We start from the raw sequence: 25,039 nt of genomic DNA, 5'->3' as shown, positions 1-25,039 counted from the left end.
CAGGCGGCAGTTTTGATTATTGTCCAGCCATGTGGTCCAGTACTGCAAGGAAAGACCTAGTTAAGCTGCAGCTGGCCCAGAACAGAGCGGCACATCTTGGTCTTCATTGTAATCAGAGGGCTGATATAAATACTATGCATGCCAGTCTCTCTTGGCTAAGAGTTGAGGAGAGACTGACTGCATCACTTCTTGTTTTTATAAGAAACATTGTGTTGAAAATTCCAAATGGTTTGCATAGTTAACTTACACACACACACTTACGCCACCAGGGGTCTTTTCACAGTCCCCAAATCCAGAACAAATTCAAGAAAGCGTACAGTATTATATAGAGCCAATATTACATGGAACTCCCTTCCATCTCAAATTGCTCAAATAAACAGCAGACCTGACCGGCACAACGCCTCTCCCCTATTTGACCTAAATATACTGTGTGTATGTATTGATATGTAGGCTACGTGTGCCGTTTTTACATTTATGTAGCTGTTCTCGTTCATTAATGTTCTGTATTATGTCATGTTTCATGTTTCATGAAGACCCCAGGAAGAGTAGCAACATCTAATGTTGATGCTAATAAAATAACAAATACCGATATGGTCATATTCTGTTCCCTTCCTATAGTTATATTTTACGTCATTTAGCAGATGCTCTTATCCAGAGCGACTTACAGGAGCAATTAGGGTTAAGTGCCTTGCTCAAGGGCACATCGACAGATTTTTCACCTAGTCGGCTCGGGGATTAGAACCAGCGACCTTTCGGTTACTGGCACAACGCTCTAAACCACTAAGCTACCTGCCGCCCCTTTATCCTCCCCTCAAGTGGGAGGATCAACACACAGAGTACACCACAGAGTATGCCACAGAGTACGTGTAGTATCTGCACAAGTACAATGTAATTACTAGGTGTTACACAGGATTAAGCTATTCAAAATGAAGTGTATCTTGAGGGGTACTTAAAATGAATGTGTACGTACAGTGCCTTCAGAAAGTATTCATACCCCTTGACTTACGCGACATTTTGTCAGCCTGAATTCAAAATGGATTAAATCGTTTTTTTTTCTTCTTACCCATCTACACACAATACCCCATAATGACAAAGTGAAAACATGTTTTTTGACATTTTTGCATATTGATTGAAAATTGAAATGCATAAATATCTATTTACATAAGTATTCACACTCTTGGAGTCAATACAATGTAGAAGCACATTTGGCAGTGATTACAGCTGTGAGTCTTTCTGGGTAAGTCTCTAAGAGCTTTGCACACCTGGATTGTACAATATTTCAAGCTCTGTCAAATTGGTTGTTGATCAGTGCTAGATAACCATTTTCAGGTCTTGCCAAGTAGATTTAAGTCAAAACTGTAACTCGGCCACTCAGGAACATTCACTGTCTTCTTGGTAACAACTCCAGTGTAGATTTGGCCTTAGATTTGGTGTTTTTAGGTTGTTGTCCTGTTGAAAGGTGAATTGATCTCAGTGTCTGGTGGAAAGCAGTCTGAACCATGTTTCCCTCAAGGATTTTGCCTGTGCTTAGCTCCATTCAGTTTATTTTAGGTCGTTGTCACAAAGGTTGCGTGTTCGAATCTCATCATGGAAAACATTTTAGCTAATTAGCAACTTTTCAACTACTTACTACTTTTTAGCTACTTTGCAACTACCTAGCATATTAGCTAACCCACCCCTAACCCTTTTAGCTAACCCTAACCCTTTTAGATAACCTTTCCGCTAACCCTATTCCTAACCTTAACCCTTTAACCTAACTCCTAAACTTAACCCTAAACTTAAGCCTAGCTAACATTAGTGTTAGCCACCTAGCTAACATTAGCCACAAATTGGAATTCGTAACATATCATACATTTCGCAAATATTTAACATATTGTAAGTTTGCAAATTCGTAACATATAATACAAAATATAAAGCCAACATGGAATTTTTTTTTACGATTTTACTGAGTTACAGTTCATATAAGGAAATCAGTTGATTGAAATAAATTCATTAGGCCCTAATCTATGTATTTCACATGACTGGGCAGGGGCACAGGCATGGGTGGGCCTGGGAGGGCATAGGCTCACCCACTGGGGCACCAGCCCAGCCCAGCCAATCAGAATTCGTTTTTCCCCACAAAAGGGCTTTATTACAGACAGAAATACTCCTGTTTCGTCAGCTGTCCGGTTGGCTGGTCTCAGATGATCCCGCGGGTGAAAAAGCCGGATGTAGAGGTCCTGGGCTGGCGTGGTTACACGTGGTCTGCGGTTGTGAGGCCGGTTGGACGTACTGCAAAATTCTCTAAAACGACATGGTAGAAAAATTAACATTAAATTCTCTGGCAAACGTTTCTGCAGTCAGAATGCCAATTGGATGCTCCCTCAAAACTTGACACATCTGTGGCATTGTGTTGTTTGACAAAACTGCACATTTTAGAGTGGCCTTTTATTGTCCCCAGGACAAGGTGCACCTGTGTAATGATCATGCTGATTAATCAGCTTCTTGATATTCCACACCCGTCAGGTGGATGGATTCACTTGGTAAGGGATAAATGATCACTAACAGGGATGTAAACAACTTTGTGCACAAATCTTTAGAGCAATAAGATTTTTGTGCGTAAGGAACATTTCCTGGGATGTTTTATTTCAGCTCATGAAACATGGGACTTTACATGTTGCGTTTATATTTTTTGTTCAGTTTTGGTGCGCATAGAATGTAATCATGAGTGCATTCAGATGCGTGGTCCGTGCAAACTTTCTTCACAATACAACAGTCATTCTGTTTGGACAATCCAGGGTATAATGTGATCTAGTATGTCTAAACTGTAGTCAAACAGTGACCAGAAATATTGACACTATATTACTTACGTTTTATATGGAAATGTGAAGTTCAAATTTGGACTCCCAGGTGTTTGGCTTGCTTGTATGACAAAGCGATATTTATAATCCTCTACGTCTCACCTTTCAAAATAAGAGTCCTCTTAATTTACATTCCCCTCACTCAGACAAAACATTTGCAAAAGTTGCCCAATTAGCAGGAGGGATGGGGGCATCTTAGTCACGTGAAGCGCAGAGCCTGAGATCTGACGTCATGTATAGCATGTTATGGTAGAGCCACTGAGCTCCGACGTCATGTATAGCATGTTATGGTAGAGCCACAGATCTGACGTCATGTATAGCATGTTATGTTAGAGCCACTGACCTCCGACGGCATGTATAGCATGTTATGGTAGAGCCACTGACCTCCGACGGCATGTATAGCATGTTATGGTAGAGCCACTGACCTCCGACGGCATGTTATGGTAGAGCCACTGACCTCCGACGGCATGTATAGCATGTTATGGTAGAGCCACTGACCTCCGACGGCATGTATAGCATGTTATGGTAGAGCCACTGACCTCCGACGTCATGTATAGCATGTTATGGTAGAGCCACTGACCTCCGACGGCATGTTATGGTAGAGCCACTGACCTCAGTTTAGGCACCTACTGTCCAAATGTGCCATTTTCAACCTGTATAGGGGTATGAGCGTAAAAGGGTTAAAGGCTCAAAAACTCGATTTTCCTGTTTATATATAATTTCCAGACCGAGGTCGGAAGAACTCTGAAAATGCCCGTTTAGTCTAAGAGCTGTTTGAAAAGATGGCCTGAAATTCCAGCCTGTTTTGGTGGGATGGCGTTTTGGCCTGCCTGGTGATCTCATTGGTCTATTAACTAAATTAGTTAATGAACCAATAAAGAACATTCCAAACCTCTGCCAATAAGAGCTCGTTTCCCCATTTCCCCCCGCCCACTCAGACCACTGACAGTCCTAGCAAAAAAAATTGCTTGAGAAATTACATTTAGCTAAGAAGCAGGTGTTTTCCCCCCCACACACAGTAAAGTACTTAGTTGTTACCCAGAAAATATTTGTTAGAAAATATTTGATATTAGGATAACAGCTGCTTTGGAACTATAAATGATTATAAATAAATAAATAATACAATAAATCAGGAAATGAAGTGCCTTTTATTTGGGAGGAGAACATAAAAAGCAATACAGTGCCATCACCAATCCATTCACGGTACAGCAACAATGCAGGATGGTGGCACCTACACAATACCAATACTCCAACGTTTTGGGCTTTAAATAAACAGAAAAAAAACCAGGGTGGAGAGGGGGGGTCATAGGGGTGATGGGGGCGGGGGGGTTAGGTGGTCAAAAGGTCAAAGGTTATAGAGGTCATGTTCAGTCCTCTTCGTCCCAGTCCTTCTTGCCTGTTGGGGCTTTGGGTCCCCCTGCCGGTTTGGCCATGATGATCTGAGGAACACACAGTCAGTCAGTCAGTCCACTAGCAACCATTCTGAACATTGTTGTTGACCTGGCTTCCTGTGAGCAAGCAGCATGCATCCACACACTGTGCCAGCACACACACACACACACACACACACAACTATTATTAGTTAAATCTGGATGTTTCACTCCCGGGATACCAGTGGTTAGCTTCAGTCAAAAACACGAGGAGTAAAAACAACCACATCTATACCACTGTTCTAAAACACACAACTACATACATAGCATGTCAAAAAACGCAGGCAGTGAATCCAGCGGGGACTGTGAAGACACACACCGGTACACACACACACACACACACACACAAGCAAGCACACCCACTCTACATTACAATATTGTTGTATGGTGGTATTTTATACATTTTGTATTGTAAATATGTGGTGTAATAATGTTATGATGTACTGTTTTATATGTAATGTAAGTGCTATGGGGATCCATAATAAACCCCAGGAAGAGTAGCTGCTGCCTTGGCAGGAACTAAACCCCAGGAAGAGTAGCTGCTGCCTTGGCAGGAACTAAATGGGGATCCATAATAAACCCCAGGAAGAGTAGCTGCTGCCTTGGCAGGAACTAATGGGGATCCATAATAAACCCCAGGAAGAGTAGCTGCTGCCTTGGCAGGAACTAAATGGGGATCCATAATAAACCCCAGGAAGAGTAGCTGCTGCCTTGGCAGGAACTAATGGGGATCCATAATAAACCCCAGGAAGAGTAGCTGCTGCCTTGGCAGGAACTAATGGGGATCCATAATAAACCCCAGGAAGAGTAGCTGCTGCCTTGGCAGGAACTAAAATGGGGATCCATAATAAACCCCAGGAAGAGTAGCTGCTGCCTTGGCAGGAACTAAATGGGGATCCATAATAAACCCCAGGAAGAGTAGCTGCTGCCTTGGCAGGAACTAAAATGGGGATCCATAATAAACCCCAGGAAGAGTAGCCGCTGCCTTGGCAGGAACTAATGGGGATCCATAATAAACCCCAGGAAGAGTAGCTGCTGCCTTGGCAGGAACTAATGGGGATCCATAATAAACCCCAGGAAGAGTAGCTGCTGCCTTGGCAGGAACTAAATGGGGATCCATAATAAACCCCAGGAAGAGTAGCCGCTGCCTTAGCAGGAACTAATGGGGATCCATAATAAACCCCAGGAAGAGTAGCTGCTGCCTTGGCAGGAACTAATGGGGATCCATAATAAACCCCAGGAAGAGTAGCTGCTGCCTTGGCAGGAACTAATGGGGCTCCATAATAAACCCCAGGAAGAGTAGCTGCTGCCTTGGCAGGAACTAATGGGGCTCCATAATAAACCCCAGGAAGAGTAGCTGCTGCCTTGGCAGGAACTAATGGGGCTCCATAATAAACCCCAGGAAGAGTAGCTGCTGCCTTGGCAGGAACTAATGGGGATCCATAATAAACCCCAGGAAGAGTAGCTGCTGCCTTGGCAGGAACTAATGGGGATCCATAATAAACCCCAGGAAGAGTAGCCGCTGCCTTGGCAGGAACTAATGGGGATCCATAATAAACCCCAGGAAGAGTAGCCGCTGCCTTGGCAGGAACTAATGGGGATCCATAATAAACCCCAGGAAGAGTAGCTGCTGCCTTGGCAGGAACTAATGGGGAACCATAATAAACCCCAGGAGTAGGGCGCGAACAAAAGTTCACATACCCAGCTGCTCTCCTGGAGGTATTATGTTTATCAGAACATGTGGTCGGACGGCTCTCCAACATGTGGTCGGACGGCTCTCCAACATGTGGTCGGACGGCTCTCCAACATGTGGTCGGATGGCTCTCCAACATGTGGTCGGACGGCTCTCCAACATGTGGTCGGACGGCTCTCCAACATGTGGTCGGACGGCTCTCCAACATGTGGTCGGACGGCTCTCCAACATGTGGTCGGATGGCTCTCCAACATGTGGTCGGACGGCTCTCCAACATGTGGTCGGACAGCTCTCCAACATGTGGTCGGACGGCTCTCCAACATCTTGAAAGTGGCCTACAGTATTATTTGATGTGACATTGTTTTGCGACTCAATACACAGGAAACACTGTAGTCATCTCCGTCACCTCCGACCTTCAAAAACCGAACTTAAGACATTAAGACGTGACCTTTAAAATCAGATAAATGTCTTTAAGACTAAGGAACCGCAGACACCCTGTGAGTGAGTGAGTGTTTCCTTGCCATTTTCCCATCACACACACACAGTGAGTGTTTGCGTGCCGTGCAGTTTCCCCCCCCATCACACACAGTGAGTGTTTGCGTGCCGTGCAGTTTCCCCCCCCATCACACACAGTGAGTGTTTGCGTGCCGTGCAGTTTCCCCCATCACACACAGACGGGTCCGTTCCCAGCTCCAGCAGCACCTGTCAGTGTAGTGTGTATTCTGTCCTGTCCAGGAAGGACAGGTTAGTGGTGTGTATCAAAGTGTTCAGGCTCTTCTCCCTCATCCTTGTCCCAGTGGCCTTGCTGTTTAGGAGCCCGGGGCCCCCCCGCTGGCTTAGCCATGATAATCTACCCACACACACACAGACCCCCCCAAAACGCACAAACAAATGATGAACAAACATTTTAGCATCCATCTTTGCTGATGAGAATTAAGTGAATATAGCAATTTAAAAAAAACCTGAGGAAAAAAAATGTTTACTCCGGCTGACCTGCAACGAGAAGATTATTGCGTGTGTACCTGGTCCACTCGGAGCACGGTGATCGCAGTAGGGACGTGCACGTTTCCCTTTCAAAAGAGACACTTGAAAACCCCACCTCTTTAAAGGAATACCTGGGATAGGATAAAGTAATCCTTCTACCCCCCCCTTACCCCACCCCCCAAAAAAATAAATATATATATTGTAAAGTGGTTGTCCCACTGCCTATCGTAAGGTGAATGCACCAATTTGTAAGTCGCTCTGGATAAGAACGTCTGCTAAATGACGAAAACGTAAAAACGTAAAGAAATGTTGATACAGTATCTAGATACATGGGCTCTGATACGATATCGGAACTACACGTTTAGTTTGAAAAGACAGTTTGGTTAGAGGAACGAGTCGATGGGATTCGGTTCAATGTGATCCGATGCACTAACATTTGTCGCATTAACACATTCAAATTTTTTTTTTTTTATGTCCTGCTGGTGGAGCCCATGAACCGACACATGTAAATGATGTCTATGGCGTAAGTAGACACCAGAGCTGCATCATGCAAGGGAGAATCAACCACCTCACTACCAGACTGTATTTATGTATACTTTGACCCCCCCCCCCCAATCTGAAATTACCCACTCAATTTTGCAGATTAAACACGTTTGAGCAAGTAATGTATCAATATTTAGTTGTAAAATATTTGCTATGACATAGCCAATGAATATAGCGCAACTTTGGATTTCACCCCCCCCGTCTCAAAATCTATTTGTTTAGACCTTCTCTGCTTGGAACATGCAGTGGGGCTCAAAAAAAGTGATCTCCATCCTCGTTATGAAATTATCAACTTTACCCTGAATATCTAAGAATTACCATATACATGACACATTTTATGTGTCACATGAGCCGAATACAACAGGTTTAGACCTTAACGTGAAATACTTACTTACAAGCAGTTAAGAAAATAGAGTTAAGAAAAATATTTACGAAATAAACTAAAGTAAAAGCTAAAATAACAGTACCGAGGCTATATACAGGGGGTACCGGTACCGAGTCAATGTGGGGGGGGTACAGGTTAGTCGAGGTAATTTGTACATGTAGGTAGGGGTAAAGTGACTATGCATAGATAATAAACAGAGTAGCAGCAGTGTAAAAACAAAGGGGGGGTCAATGCAAATAGTCCGGGTAGCCATTTGATTAGCTGTTCAGGAGTCTTATGGCTTGGGGGTAGAAGCTGTTGAGAAGCCTTTTGGACCTAGACTTGGCGCTCCGGTACCTCTTGCCGTGTGGTAGCAGAGAGAACAGTCTATGACTAGGGTGGCTGGAGTCTTTGACAATTTTTTGGGGCCTTCCTCTGACACCGCCTGGTATAGAGGTACTGGATGGCAAAACTATTGCCGATGGTGAACCTGAACAATCAAAATAACATTATTATAAGCCCCGATCACCAGGTAAGGCTACAGCCAGGTGAGTCGTCTCCGTTGGCGTACTTTTATCCCAGTGAAAACACTTTCAACAGCGCAATAGATAACAATAACCTAGCAAATTACATTGGGTTGTCACTTAACTAAAGCCGAATATTGCACAAGCCATTTTACTAATTTGACTACGCCGATATTTCGAGGTTGTTCTGCAGGCAAAGAAAAAAAAACAGGACGCGTCAGTATTTTGAAAGCTACAAAGTAATATGCAACAAAAAAAACGGCGATTCTTAGCTTTTGAAATCGATTTTTCTACCGATGCATGCTATATTTGGGTCGTTGTGAGTCCCGCGGACCGACGCACCCAATTAAAGTATCTGAAACATTTGAACCGGCGACCGACGCGCATCGGTGAATCGTTACATCCCTAGATAGCAGCGTTGGTAGCTAGTTTGATGCCCCAGTGTGTGTGTGTGTGTACCTGGTCCACTCGGAGCACGGTGATAGCAGCGTTGGTAGCTAGTTTGATGCCCCAGTGTGTGTGTGTGTGTGTGTACCTGGTCCACTCGGAGCACGGTGATAGCAGCGTTGGTAGCTAGTTTGATGCCCCAGTGTGTGTGTGTGTGTGTGTACCTGGTCCACTCGGAGCACGGTGATAGCAGCGTTGGTAGCTAGTTTGATGCCCCAGTGTGTGTGTGTGTGTGTGTGTACCTGGTCCACTCGGAGCACGGTGATAGCAGCGTTGGTAGCTAGTTTGATGCCCCAGTGTGTGTGTGTGTGTGTGTGTACCTGGTCCACTCGGAGCACGGTGATAGCAGCGTTGGTAGCTAGTTTGATGCCCCAGTGTGTGTGTGTGTGTGTGTGTACCTGGTCCACTCGGAGCACGGTGATATCAGCGTTGGTAGCTAGTTTGATGCCCCAGTGTGTGTGTGTGTGTACCTGGTCCACTCGGAGCACGGTGATAGCAGCGTTGGTAGCTAGTTTGATGCCCCAGTGTGTGTGTGTGTGTGTGTGTACCTGGTCCACTCGGAGCACGGTGATGGCAGCGTTGGTAGCTAGTTTGATGCCCCAGTGTTTGACCAGGAAAGGCTCCAGGATCCCAGCCTCAAGCATGTCCTTCAGAGCAGCACCCTCTCCCTGTGAACACACACATTACCCACAACCCTTCAGCTTTGTACGTAACAATTAAAAAAACACACACATTGAAATCAACAGAAAGTCATTGTGTTCAGGTGCACTGGGTTTAAAATTTGCCCGAGTTGCCGGTAGAGCTTCTTTGGAAAAACCTCTGCCAACCTGGCCCACTGGGCAAACTAAACCAAGCGCACCTTCTCGTGTAAAAAGGAAGACAACATTGAAATCCAATAGGATCACTCTCTCACTCTCCCTCCCTCCCTCTCCCTCTCACTCTCCCTCTCCCTCACCTCGATGTCGAAGCCCATGTTCTTGTTGCCCTCATGGTGTACGGCGTACAGTTTGGAGATGAGCTCGTTTCCCTTGATGCCAGAGTTCTCTGCCAACGCTCTGGGCACCGCCTCGAACGCCTCCGCAAACTTCTTAATGGCGTACTGCTCCAGACCCGGACATGTCTAAGGGGGGGGGGGGGGCAGGCGAACTTGTTAATGGCATCCTGCTCCAGAACTGGACACAGTCGTACTAGTTGGTGTGTTTTTTTAAAAACGACTAAATGTGCACATTCGTTTTACGTACCTCTCCGTATGAAGTGATCTGTCTAGCCAATTCTATTTCTGTAGCGCCGGCCCCTGGCACCAGTCTCTTGTCTCTGACCAGAACCTTGAAGGTGTTGACCCCGTCGTCGATGGCCCTCTCTATGTCATCCATCCGGTTGTCGGTGGATCCTCTGATCACCAGGGTGGAGATGGCACCGTCTTCTTTCTCTGGGACGACGAGGAGAGAATGGAAAGAGAATGATTATGGAGATGGCGCCATTTGCAGACCGTGTGTCCATGGTTTCCTAATCTCACAGAAAATAAAAGCTTTAAAAAAAAAAAAGAGTGTTTAGTTGGGAACGTTTAGTGTTCTCACCGTGTTTGAAGACCACCACCTGAGTGTCCCCCACCTCGTCCAGGTAGACACTGTCACAATGGCCCATCTCCTCTGGAGTGGGAGGGGTCTGGGGAAGGAGGAGGAAAAGGTCCGTTTCAGTTTGACTTGAAGAAGCACAACTTACATGAATTTATTTTTACACGTACAGGGTTTACTGAAACTCAGATGGATCGTCTGGGGCCAAGTTAACCTCCGCGTTAAGAAAGTCATGACCGTCGTGCTTTTAGGGAAAGAGGATCATTTTGTCCATGTATTAAACTGCGTTTGACCAAATCCTGGGTTGATTTAAAAATTAATTTAAAAAATGTAAACTGAAAAGCTCAGTTCTGGTGATTTTTTTTGCACACTGCTGCTACTCGCTGTTCATTATCTGTGCATAGTCACTTCACCCTTACCTACATGTACATATTATGCATAAATACAGATGCATATCTGTATTCCCAGTCACGTGAAATCCATCGAGTCGGGCCTAATGAATATATTTCAATTGACTGATTTCCTTATATGAACTTTAACTCAGTAAAATCTTTTTGAAATTGTTGCACGTTTATATATTTTTGTTCAGTGTAGTTTCTGGCTGCACCTCACAAAAATGATTGTTTAAAAATGTGCCAGTTAAATAAAAAAATGTGCCAGTTAAGTTAAAAAATGTGCCAGTTAAGTTAAAAAATGTGCCAGTTAAGTTTAAAAATGTGCCAGTTAAGTTTAAAAATGTGCCAGTTAAGTTTAAAAATGTGCCAGTTAAGATTAGAATTTTGATTACAACGGTCTCTAGTTGTTTTAACAGTATAGCCCAAAATGATGTTTTTTTTTTAGGTGAGATTTACTCAGGAAGCAATGCATTAATGCAGCACATGCATAACCTATAGACATAATGGTTTTAGTTTGTAAAAATGTTTTAATTTTGATGTACTCATTCAGGTTCACAGTGAGGACCTAACCGAGGTCCCCATACCAAACGCGATTGGGTACGAGAATACCGGTAGACCCGTACCGCCACCCTGTCCGTCAGGGGGAACTCACCAGTCTAGGCAGGGCCACAGCTCCCACAGTCTTACACAGCCTCCTCAGGTCCCATTTAGAGTTCAGCCTGCGGGAGACAGCGTTAGTAACAACACAGAGACTGGGTTCTAAAAAAGGACCAACAGCTTCTGCTTCTAGTATATTTAGATCAGTGGTTCCCGAACACCCCCCGATAAGACCTACCAGATACCCCATGTAACCGCTCGTCTAAAATCCTCACGATCGAGTTAATCTCAACTGACAAAGGAACTATAGCAGATGGTCTTAGAATGTTTTTTTTTTTTTTTTTTAGGAATGAAGTGGTCTGAAATAAAAAAAATGGGTACGAGTGAGTAAGTGCATGCGTGTCTGTCGGTCTGCGTCCATCGCTCCCCTACCTGACGACCATGAGCTGGTACTTGTTGGCGTAGTGCAGTGCCATGTCTGCCACTTTGCCACCGGTCACCACCACGTTGGCGCCAGCCTCAGCGATGGCTTTCACCTGCGCTTCCATCATATCCTCCTCCCCCTTACTGAAGTTAAGGAGCTCCTCCGCATTATTTATCAACACTGTACCCTACGGAGGAGGGAGGGGAGGGGAGAGCAGGTCAACATCATATCCTCCTCTCCCTTACTGAAGTTAAGAAGCTCCTCCGCATTATTTATCAACAATGTACCCTGGGGAGGGAGAGCGAGCGCTAGAGAGAGAGCGCGCGCTCGAGGGGGAGGGAGAGCGAGCGCTAGAGAGAGAGAGAGGGGTAACATTTATTTCCGTCCCACCTTGGTTTCTGTGACCATGCAGTCGAAGGGGCAGGAGAAGACTGCGATCTTGGCGTCTTTGATTGACGTGACATCTCCCTCAGTCTCCTTCTTGAACACCATCCCATGGAGCACTGAGGACGAAGTCAGCCCACAGCCCTGCACACACACACACCAGTGGTCGCATTAACGCAGATAAAACGCATAAAGAAATATCTTGCTGTGTTTTGTAAACGCACATCTAAAAATGCCATTGTAATTTCCGCTCAGCATCAGACTAAAATGGTGTGCTTCAGTTGCACTTCTAAACTCCACTGAGAATTCACCAACGGTCATTCTGTCAGCAGACAGCTCTCCGACTGACGTCTAGCTACTTTTCTCAGTGGCCTACTTTTCTCCGGTAAAATGCGCGATTAACTTCAAGCAAAACACGATGGCCATTCATCTTTTTCGCAAAAAAAACAACAACAAAAAAAACATTTACTTGTGGCTGCTAGCCAAATGTTCTGCTGAATGTGTTGCACTAATGTATTTTCGCACGTCCCTGCACGTCCCTGATCATTCTACCGAAGCAAAAAGAAAAGGCTTGCTTTTCAAAATAAAACACTGCTGATGTGATATACACACAGATTGACAAAAGCAACACACGGGCAGACAGGTTTGGCTAGCAGCCCACGTAGAGAAGAGTGCTGCAGCAGTAGAGGAGACTCACCAGGATCTTGCAGACTCTGACGTTGTCCACACTGAAGTTACCAGACTCTGGGAAGATGGAGACTAGAACAACACATCACCATTACAAATCAATTACCTTAAAATGATAAAAAGCATCATCAATATATTTATTTGATACATTGGTTTGTGCTTAGAAACGTTAATAGCCATCAAAATCCTTGTTGTTGTTTTCTTAATTCCTATCAAAGCCAAAATTGCAGTGACGCCAATTGGTTAGGGCCCGGAATAAATTAACACGGAAACACGATTTTTTAAAAAATATTTCTTTTATTTTACCTTTATTTAACTAGGCAAGTCAGTTAAGAACACATTCTTATTTTCAATGACGGCCTATACTGGCCAAACCCGGACGACGCTGGGCTAATTATGCGCCGCCCTGTGGGCAAAGTGCAAGAAAATGCTCTGCACAAAAACCTGTGCCTGATATTCGCATCTCTACAAACACACGTCCACAGCAAGTCAAATTCAAGGACTTAACTACTTTTTCAAGCACTAATATTTACCATACATTTCTAATAGTTCAGATTATGGAATTGTTTCTAGTCGCCACCAGCTGGCAGTATATCGCCACAACCTCATGAAGAATAACGTTATTTTTTATCACTACCTTACAAGTTCTACTCAATAATACGTGTTTCAATACGTGTACTGATTATGTAGTAATTTTTATTTAATTTTTTTAGTCATTTAGCAGACGCTCTTATCCAAAGCGACTTACAGGAGCCATTAGGGTTAAGTGCCTTGCTTAAGGGCACAGACAGATTTTTCACCTAGTCGGCTCGGGGATTAGAACCAGCGACCTTTCGGTTACTGGCACAACGCTCTTACCCACTAAGCTACCTGCCGCCCCAGTAGTGATGAGCAGAGTTTTGGGACACGCCTACTGGTGAACACACATTCCCTATTCACGTTACTACAGTTTTTGGGGCATTAGGGAATCTACTACTTAATAGCTACGAAAAAGCGTCATTTTTTTGCACCTTACATGGTGTGTGTTGGTTGGGTCCAGTGACGCAGTGGTAAAAAAAAAAGAAGGTTAAACTACACTGAACAAAACTATAGTGTTGGTCCCATGTTTCATGAGCTGAAATAAAAAGATCCCAGAAATTATCCATACGCACAAAAGACAGGATTTAATCTACAGTTGTCCGACATTTTAGCCATCGATGCGTCGTTTAGCCGAATCAGTTGCCTGGCAACCACAGAGCGACACGCGTGGAAAAATGCCGTTTATCGTATTTATCAAAAACTTTTACCATATTATATCATTTTCTGTCCTCTCATTTTAATTCAAGTACCAAACTTGAAAAACATTTCTGATTTTCAAAAGTATTACAGTACTTGAATTTCAGAGAGCCAAATTCAAGTACTTTAAGTACCCCGTGAATCATGAACACACTGAATTTAACTTGACACGTTTCACTGTATAATAAGGAAAGGGCAGGATGACTGCAATAAGGAATATAAACATAATGATCTGTATTTTCACTGTGGCAGTAAGGAGAAACACACTAGATCTATAACATCACAGATTGTGGTCACATACACATATTTAGCAGAGGTTATTGTGAGTGTAGCGAAATGCTTGTGTTCCTAGCTCCAAACAGCGCAGTAGTATCTAACAATTCACACAAATCTAAAAGTAAAAGAATGGAATTAAGAAATATATAAATATTAGGACGAGCAATGTCGGAGGCCACGCTGGTGGGAATTTAAGATCCCATCTCCTTGGAAACGCAGAACACCGATCGAGGAAGCCTTCTACAACTCAGAAGAATCACCTGAGAGGAACTTACAGTCATGCGTGCATAAATGTTTTGTGTATGGGTGGTCCCGGGGATCGAACCCACTACCCTTGGTGTTACAAGCGCCGTGCTCTACCAGCTGAGCTAAAGAGCTATAAAATCGAGCACACCGCCGTGCAAATCTCCACAGACAAACATTGGCAGTAGAACGGCCCGTACTGACTTTCAATGTGGCACCGTCATAGGATGCCATCTTTCCAACAAGTTAGTTTGTCACATTTCTGCCCTGCTAGAGCTGCCCCGGTCAACTGTAAGTGCTGTTATTGTGAAGTGGAAACGTCCAGGAGCAACAACCACTCCGCCAGCAAAACAAGCTCACAGAACTGGACCGCCAAGTGCTGAAGCGTGTAGAAATCGTCTGTCCTCGGTTGCAACATTCACTACCGAGTTCCAAACTGCCTCTGGAAGCAACGTCAGCACAAGAACTGTTTGTAGGGAGCTTCATGAAATGGGTTTCCAAGGCCGAGCAGCCGCACACAAGCCTAACATTACCATGCACAATGCCAAGCGTTGACTGGAGTGGTGTAAAGCGCTCTGCCATTGGACTCTGGAGCAGTGGAAACACGTTCTCTGGAGTGATGAATCACACTTCACCATCTGGCAGTCCAACGGACAAATCTTGGTTTGGCGGATGCCAGGAGAACGCTACCTGCCCGAATGCATAGTGCCAACTGTAAAGTTTGGTGGAGGAGGATTAATGGTCTGGGGCTGTTTTTCATGGTTCAGGCCCCTTAGTTACAGTGAAGGGGAATCTTAACGCTACAGCATACAATCACATTCTACACGATACTGTGCTTCCAACTTTGTGGCAACAGTTTAGGGAAGGCCCTTTCCTGTTTCAGCATTACAATGCCCCCGTGCAAAAAGCGAGGTCCATACAGAAACGATTTGTCGAGATCGGTGTGGAAGAACTTGACTGGCCTGCACAGAGCCCTGACCTCAACCCCATTGAACACCTTTGGGATGAATTGGAACGGCGACCGCGAGCCAGACTTAAAACGCCCAACATCCGTGCCCGACCTCACTAATGTTCGTGGCTGAATGGAAGCAAGTCCCCGCAGCAATGTTCGAACATCTAGTGGAAAGCCTTCCCAGAAGAGCGGAGGCCCATGATTTTGGAATGAGATGTTCGGCGAACAGGTGTCCACATACTTATCTTTGGCTACAGCAAAGAAAGTGGATAAATGAAGATGTTCACTGAAGCCCTTTATCTACTTCCCCCAGAGTCCGATGGATTTTTATTCATTTCATTTTTTTCCTCCCCAATTTTCGTGATATCCAATTGTCTCATTGCTGCAACTCCCTAACGAACCCGGGGAGAGGCCAAGGGCGAGAAACGCGTCCCTTTAACGGGGTGCTGGATCTGGTCTACTAAGTTTATTAACCTCAATTGAACCCCAAAAAATAAACAGCGAGTGCCTCACTTCCTCTTCCGTCTCTGACTGCAGCTTTTTGCCAGAGCCTTCACCTGGCGGACTGAGCCATGAAGCACATTAAAATAACAAACTGATGTTTTAGCACCCCCCCCCCCCCCCTTTTTTTTTACCAGCAAATTATCACCATAATCCACTGGAAAATGTGTTGAATGTCACCCTTTTAAGCGAGTGCAACAAAAAAAAAAGACTATAATATAAATAAAAGTGATATGGATTGCATTATAGAACACCCGCTCCCCAAAGATGAATGGTTTTGACCACTGGAAATATCAAAACGGTAAGAGTCAGACAAACGTCAACATGTCGTATAGGGACAGTTTAGCTGAGACTCATCTCTCGACAGGTAGGCTGGTAGTCTTTCTGAAATAACTACAGTATGCCTGCTTGACTCTCGAGTGGCGCAGTGGTCTAAGGCACTGCATCGCAGTGCTAGCTGTGCCACTAGAGATCCTGGTTCGAATCCAGGCTCTGTCGTAGCCGGCCGCGACCGGGAGACCCATGGGGCGGCGCACAATTGGCCCAGCGTCGTCCAGGGTAGGGGAGGGAATGGCCGGCAGGGGATGTAGCTCAGTTGGTAGAGCATGGCGTTTGCAACGCCAGGGTTGTGGGTTCGATTCCCACGGTGGGCCAGTATGAAAAATAAAAAGATAATGTAAGTCGCTCTGGATAAGAGCGTCTGCTAAATGACTAAAAAAATTAACTGAAATGGTGCTCACACAACTTTCATTAGCTAGCTAAGGTTAGCACGCTAGCTAGCGACACTGACGGCTGTAGTTCAATCCCGGTTCTGGAGGGCAGAAACACTTCTGGGTTTTGTTTACATTTACATTTTAGTCATTTAGCAGACGCACTTATCCAGAGCGACTTACAGGAGCAATTAGGGTTAAGTGCCTTGCTCAAGGGCACATCGACAGTTAACGGCACTGACCTGGTGTCCCAGGTCTGAATTATAAAGAGGACGAAGAAACCCCAGAAGTGTTTGGGCCTAACATTGAACACCTCTGCTCTAGATTTTTATTTATTTATTCATAAATAAAAATCGTCATCAATAAATGAATTCGCTCTTAAAATCTGTCCACGTCTCTTACCGCAGGCCTGGGCGATGAGGTTGGAGAGGAAGTCTTCGTTGCCGTACTGTTTGGACATGACGGCCGGGCGGATCATAGCAGCGGCCTCCTCTACATCGTGAAGGTTCTTGGCTGACGCGCACACGCACTCCGGGAGGATCTCCAGAGCCTTCTTCATCGCCAGCTCATAGCCCTCAATCACCTAGGAGAGACAGACACACGGGGTGTGTAAGAGATCTGCATTGCCACATACAGGACAGTGTGCGTGTTCCTACAGGTTCCAGGTTTATTTGACAAAAGGTAGCGAAAAAATTACAAATCATTGCGACATCTGTAATGGAAACGGCAGATAGGACATGTTCAAAAAGAGAACATTCCGGGGGTGGATTTTTCTTTTGTCAAGCATTCTTTATTTGCGACAAATGACGGAAACTGTGTTTTTTTCCCGGATAAACAATGATTGCCGAATACTTTTGAAGGTATGATGGGCACGTGATGTCAACGAGTAAACTATAAGCTCCACTCCACATTTAATTCTAAAAATGTCTACTGCTTGCAAAATCTATTTCCCCCCCACAAAATGTTTCGCTGCAGGACAAGGATTGTCCTGACTTTGAAGAATGCCTGAATTGCTTCGCCTTGCCTTTCTGGTTGGCTGGAAAGTTTGAACATCCAATTATTTCAGAGCTTCACCATGAAACGGACTGTGACGATACGTTGGCACATGAGAATTATTAGAATACGGCAAATATTAGTCAATTACTGCATTCCATCCATGCTGGTTTCACAGGCTACCGGAGACATGAAACAGATAGTTGGGAGGGCATACAGGCTGTCGACAATGTAGTAATGTGCAATTTGCCTAAATGGGTAATGGAAATACTTCAACCACTACATTTTTATTCGACACTGTAGGCTTTTACTAAAACATTTTATATTTTATTAGGTGTGACGTTATTACATCCAGCTGTTAAAAAATAAAAAATAAAATAAAAAGGCACAAGATGGTTAAATGGAGACGCAGGCAATCGTCACATCTATTTTCTATGCTAACTTTCTAAATGTCAACAACAAAATAACTTTACATGGTAATGAAACATAGCTAGTGTGGGTACCTCGGACACAGAAAGCCCCATGCGTAGAAGCTCCTCAGCCAGCTCCAGGAGAGCGCCAGCGAACACAAGGACAAAGTTGGTCCCATCCCCCACCTCCTGCTCCTGCATGTGGGACGCCATCACGATCATCTTGGCTGCCGGGTGCTGCACCTGGAGGAAGAACAACCACACACAGGGAACGGTTACATTATGAAGCCTTATGACGGGGCGGCAGGTAGCTTAGTGGTTAAGAGCGTTGTGCCAGTAACTGAAAGGTCGCTGGTTCTAATCCCGAGCCGACTAGGTGAAAAATCTGTCGATGTGCCCTTGAGCAAGGCACTTAACCCTAATTGCTCCTGTAAGTCGCTCTGGATAAGAGCGTCTGCTAAATGACTAAAATGTAAATGTAATTATGACCATTCCAGGGGTCTTCATCAAACTCCAGTCCATTAGAACTACTGGGTGAGCAGACTTGTCTGTTTCACCACCAGTTCTCAGGATGGTAGTGTGTGTGTGTGTGTTCTAGAATGTGTGTGTTCTGGTATATGTGGTGTGTGTGTGTTCTAGAATGTGTGTGTTCTAGAATGTGTGTGCTCTAGAATGTGTGTGCTCTAGAATGTGTGTGCACGAGTGTCTCACCTCGAGCTCTCTGAGGATGGTAGCAGCATCGTTAGTCACAAACAGCTTCTCCAGGTGGTTGATCACCATCTTGTTCATGCCTGAAGAATAAAGAGACAAACAATCTCAGTTTGAGGACAACGTATACACTAACAGACAGAGTCAGACAGACAAAGAGAGAAGACAGACAGGTCATACATTGGGTCCTTACAAGGGCTTCCGAGTGGCGCAGTGGTCTAAGGCACTGCATCTTAGTGCTAGAGGAGTCACTACAGACCCTGGTTTGATCCCGGGCTGTATCACAACCAGCCGTGATCGGAAGTCCCATAGGGCGCCGCACAATTGGCCCAGCGTCGTCCGGGTGAGGGTGAGGCCAGGCAGTCATTGCAAATAAGAATTTGTTCTTAACTGACTTGCCTAGTTAAATAAAGGTAATATAAAATAATGCACGTCCGTGCGCGCATGTTGATTTTGTCCATCCACACCAGACACGATCAGGACAAGCAGGTTGAAATATCAAAACAAACTCTGAACCAGCTATATTAATTTGGGGTCGAAACACATGAAACATTCATGGCCATTTAGCTAGCGGTTGCTAGCTAATTCGTCCTGGGATATAATTAAACATTGGGTTTTTATTTTACCTAAAATGCACACAGCCCCCCCCCCTTCTAACCCATTGAGTAACAAAATCGTGTGTTCTCTACTCCGACAATTAATCCACAGATGAAAGGGGGAACCTAGTTAGTTTCTAGTAATCTCTCCTTCTTTGGACTTTATATGGTGGTTGGCAACAAACTTTAAGGAGCATTACCACCACCTACTGGACTGGAGAGTGGACCTCAGTTCATCTTTCAATCACCCACGTGGGTATATGCTCCTAAAAATCAATGAGGAGATGGGAGAGGCGGGACTTGCAGAGCATCATGCCTCAAAAATAGAACCAAGTTCTATTTTAACGCCTGGCCACGCAGACGATCGTTGACGGCCGAGAGCAGTTTGGATGAAATTATTGAATGACGTGTAAATGTATTTTGCGCACGCCACGTGAGCGCTGTGGTCAGCATGTTAGGCTGTGTGTGTGGTCTAACATAACAGAGAAAGACAGACTGACAGGCAACCAGGCAGAGACAGACACACAGGGAGAGAGACAGCCGAGTCTTACCGTTGGGTCCGTAGGCCGTGCGTGTAGTCTGGGCCAGTTCCTTACAGGCTTGAATGTTCCTGAACACTGCCTCTTCCAGACCAGAGTAGTGCTGTGGGATGACCAAGCAAAAACAAACAACGGTACAGTCAGCACTTTTTTTTTTTTTACATTATTTCCCATGCCCAGTAAGAAAAAGTATGAAACATTTGTGCGCTCACTTCTGTAAGTGGTTCTAGATAACAGCATCTACTAAATGACACATGTATTGTAAAATGCTTATGCCATGATACAAATAAAGGGTACAGAAAATAACATTTCCAAAGCAAGGACAGTGAAATACTTGATTTGATTTTTAGAACAAACATTTGTACTAGTTGTGCATATTAGCTAACTATTTCCATTGAAGATTTAACTTCCTAATGGAACAATACCGGAGGCAAAAAAAACGGAATCTATGGATACATCTGAATTTAGCATTGCTGATTAATGTTAGTTCATTATTGTATCCATATAAAACCGGTTGACGCATAAATGTGAGCGTGAGACCTGCGGCTCTTTGAGGCAACGCCTTATTACGCACTAATCGGACCAATGGCGAAGCTAATCTGTGATGCTAGCTGGTTTGCCAGAAGATACCGAACCCTGCCCTTAAACTTGTTTACACTGAGCTGCACTGGGGTCTGAACGCAAATCATGGTTACATTAAGACACCGTGGAGGCTGCGCAAGATATGGATCAGAAAACCGTGGAGTAGAGAGCGCCATATTTATGATATGGCGCTCTCTACTGGTGATTTAGAGAATTACAAACATTTGTATTCTTGCTGCTTCCAACTCTTCCTAGGTAAATAATACTGACTGGTGCTTTTAATAGCCACATATGCTTTTAAACAAGGATAATAACAATGGGTTATATTTTAGTATCACTAAAAAGGTCACGTGATTAACTGTTTGAACTCAACGCAGGGTTGCATATTTTCGGTAACGTTCCCAAAATGTTCCTGAAATCCCGGTTGGGAGTTTCCTGAAATCAGAAGGGAATAAGCAGAGAATCTGGGAATCATCCAACCAGGATTTCTGTAACACCTGGGAATTCTGGGAAAGTTGGTGGAATTTTGCAACCCTAAACTCAAGCTGCCCTGGAGTTCATATTTATTGGATTAGATGGAAGGTAGTGGGTTCGATCCCCGGGACCACCCATACACAAAAATGTATGCACGCATGACTGTAAGTCAAGTCGCTTTGGATAAAAGCGTCTGCTAAATGGCATATTATTATTAAAACATAACTCATTGCTGGGATATGCCACTGTACTCCAAATTATGCCTTTATCCACACTGCTGAAATGCTTGATGTTTTCGTCCTCATGCTAACTAGCAGTAGACACGTTGAACAACAAAGGGATGAGCTGATTGGTTGACACTGCCATTCCAAAATGGCAGGGATGTAGCTCAGTTGGTAGAGCATGGTGTTTGCAACGCCAGGGTTGTGGGTTCGTTTCCCACAGGGGGCCAGTATGAAAAAATCTAAAAAATAATGTATGCACTAACTGTAAGTCGCTCTGGATAAGAGCGTCTGCTAAATGACAAAAAATGTAAAAGGTTGGCTATTGCTAGATAGCATGAGGATGAAAACGGCAGTTTTCATGGAGAACTAGCAGTATTTCAATTGTCGATGTACCAGTGTGGATAATGGTCAAATTTGGAGTACAGTTCCATTGGCGTCTTAACGTAACCATGATTGCGTTCTGAACCCAGTGCAGCTCAGTGTACGCCAGCGTAACTGTAGGGTCGGTATCTTCTGGCAACTAGCTGGCTAACTAGCTACTAATCAAATTCCTTAACGTTAGCAAGGTGGCTATTAACGTTAGCTGGCTGAGGATGCTAACCATCGAAGGGAGCAAGTCAATTGTAGCTAAACCACTCCCAAAATCATATTTTAACCCTAACCCCACTGCTAACATTACGCCTAAACTTAAATTAAGAACAAAAAGCTCATTTTAGTTTTCATGAATTTTTAGGATAGCCAATTTTGACTTTGTGGCGGTTGTAACTAACTTTAAGTGACAACCTCATCTTAGGTCACTACAGTAGCTAACACCTACGCAGTGACAAAAAAAAAACACAATTGTAGCTATCTAATAGCTGCAGATAAAACGTCAACAGTATCCGGACTACTTTCTTTAAATGATTTTAGTGGTCATCTAAATATATCGACAAGACAGACGAGTATCTAGTTAGTTCATCTTTGTATGAATGAATGAAAGATAGTCCGCATGGGATGCTAGTTGACTACCGTTAACTATGCTACCGAAAATCATTGCCGTTGACTAGCCAGTGAAGATGCTGAGGCTAGCTAGCTAGCACATCATAGCAACCAACCACATGTTGGCAATGCGTAAACACATTTTATCCCATCAACTACATACATAGAAAAATAAACTTTCCACGACATTTCAACTGAGACATTAAGCAATTTCCAAAGCGAGATGAAAAGTGCCTCGGGTATCGAGGTTTGATGCAAAAGGCGGGGAGGAAAAAAATATTTTGCGGCCTAAGCGGCTTTCTAGAACTCTCCACATGACTTGACACAGTGCGTGACTGAGCTTCCCCTTGCCCAGTCGCAGTACCACTCTTTGCTTTAGATTTTGGGTTTATTTTTAACGTTTTGTCGGTCTTACCTTTGCGCCATCCTTCAACATTTGGGCGAAGCCCGGTGCTTTCGGTACGTGCATAGCCATGTTTCTGTTGTTTAGCAGCCCCTGTATCCAAGAGAAGGTGGCGGCAGCGTGGGGTTCGGCAGTTGCACAAAGCCAGAAGAGAGAAAGGGAGGAGCTCTGTCAAAAAGGCGTCCACAACTACGGAGGGATGCAGAGGACATACATTACATTAGGCGTTTTCGAATAAATAAATAAATAAAAGTGTTTGCTGTGAACTCAACATAGGTGGGGCACACTGCTCTTTCTGACTGTCATTGTTAATACAGACGGTCCATACATGTTAACAACTATTGTTTTATGGACACAATCTGTCGTTTTCCAGTAAGCTAATTTCAACAAAAAAAATCCAACTATGGATGGACGGATGAATGTACAAATGAATCAAAATCAGATCAAAGTGTATTGTTCGCATTCACAGTTTAGCAGATGTTATAGCGGGTGCAGCTAGCTAGCTCCTATCAAGTACACAAATTATTAATCAAGAAAGGTAGGAACGAATGTAATTAACAACCAAAATAGCACTGTAACAGTAATCCAGATGCAATATATACGCCTCCTGAGTGGCGCAGTGGTCTAAGGCACTAACTGTGCCACTAGAGATCCTGGTTCGAATCCAGGCTCTGTCGCAGCTGGCCGCGACCAGGAGACTCATGGGCGGCGCACAATTGGCCTAGTGTCGTCCAGGGTAGGGGAGGGAATGGCCAGCAGGGATGTAAAAAAAAAGAAATGTATTCACTAACTGTAAGTCGCTCTGGATAAGAGCAAATGTACACCGGATGAATTTACATAAGATATACTAAGAATGGTATGTACAGCAATAGATATATTAGAGTGAGCTATGTCAAGAATCCAGTATATAAATACATTTGTGGTGTGTGTAAACAGTGTAACTGAAATGAAGTATTAGAATGAGCCCTCTCCTCTTCTCTCTATACCCCAAGTCACTCAGCTCTGTCATATCCTCACATGGTCTCTCCTATCATTGCTAAGCGGATGACACTCAACTACTTTTCTCCTTCCCCCCCAGATGGTGACAAGAGCGTGCACTTACAGTCATGCGTGCATACATTTTTTGTGTATGGGTGGTCCCGGGGTCGAACCCACTACCTTGGCGTTACAAGCGCCGTGCTCTATCAGCTGAGCTACAGAGGACCACATCAAGGCAAAGGGTGGCTATTTGAAGAATCTCAAATATATATAATATATAATATAATATGATTTGTTTAACAATTTTTTGGTTACTACATGATTCCATATGTGTTATTTCACAGTTTTGATGTCTTCACTATTATTCTACAATGTAGAAAATAGTAAAAAACTAAAACAAAAAAGTAGGTGTTCTAAAACCTTTGACCGGTAGTGTATTTATTTTCATAAGCGCAACGTGACTGCAAGAGACAGGTTGGAATGTCTGACTGAAATATGTGAAATAAATCAACAAATTATTATTATTTTTCTAAATTAGTGGTGTTTGAATTTGTCTACCAGAGCCAAATAATTGAATGTTCATTTCTCTACTATAAGCCGCCTCCAACATCATTTTAGAGAATTTGGCAGTACGTCCAACCGGTCTCACTACCGCAGACCACGTGTAACCATGCCAGCCCAGGACGTCCACATCTGGCTTCTTCACCTGCGGGATCGTCTGTGGCCAGCCACCAGGACAACTGATGAAACTGTGGGTTTGCACAACGGAAACATTTCTGCACAAACTTGTCAGAAAACATCTCAGTGGGTGTTCGTCTTCCTCACCAGGGTCTTGATCTGACTGCAGTTCGGCATCATAACTGAACACAAGGGGGCATTGTTTTCAAACTCAACTGATACTCTGTAATCCAAAGGTTAGCAATGCTAACAAGTACATGTAAATTCCCATAGAGAATGCCAACTAAATGCCAACGAGCGCATTGCGAACATTTTTATACACTCTCTGACCTAAACTATACAAGTATACAAGTAACAAAGAAATGCTACCCACATTTTGCTGCACGCACAAAACAAATATTAGCCAGCAAGGCTCTTGATCCAGGAGGGGATTCTCTGCTGTTACCAAGCGAATGCTTGATTTTGGAAGAAGCAAACCACTTAGCTAGAGGTGAAATGAAGAACACAATGCAGTGTTTCCCAACCCTGGTCCTCCAGTACCCCCAACAGTGTTTCCCAACCCTGGTCCTCCAGTACCCCCAACAGTGTTTCCCAACCCTGGTCCTCCAGTACCCCCAACAGTGTTTCCCAACC

General features: G+C 44.2%; 1 protein-coding gene across 1 annotated transcript; it reads right to left on the bottom strand.

The window, feature by feature from the left end:
• Positions 1 to 3,969: 3,969 nt before the first annotated feature.
• On the bottom strand, positions 3,970 to 22,939 carry LOC311122677 (T-complex protein 1 subunit theta). Its single transcript, XM_084197014.1, has 14 exons — positions 22,763 to 22,939; positions 20,102 to 20,192; positions 18,958 to 19,037; positions 18,340 to 18,489; positions 17,246 to 17,426; positions 12,897 to 12,958; positions 12,206 to 12,343; positions 11,824 to 12,002; positions 11,447 to 11,513; positions 10,403 to 10,490; positions 10,067 to 10,254; positions 9,781 to 9,945; positions 9,374 to 9,493; positions 3,970 to 4,279 (listed from the first exon to the last, which is right to left on the bottom strand). Exons 1-14 carry the CDS (start codon positions 22,820 to 22,822, stop codon positions 4,208 to 4,210), a joined length of 1,641 nt encoding a protein of 546 aa, XP_084053140.1. The 5' UTR covers positions 22,823 to 22,939; the 3' UTR covers positions 3,970 to 4,207.
• Positions 22,940 to 25,039: the final 2,100 nt, after the last annotated feature.

The sequence above is a fragment of the Coregonus lavaretus genome, assembly GCF_964263955.1.
Source record: "Coregonus lavaretus genome assembly, contig: HAP1_SCAFFOLD_2006, whole genome shotgun sequence".
NCBI lineage: Eukaryota > Metazoa > Chordata > Actinopteri > Salmoniformes > Salmonidae > Coregonus > Coregonus lavaretus.
Note: the sequence above shows the minus strand (reverse complement) of the source record. Positions and strands in the feature narration are given on the sequence as shown.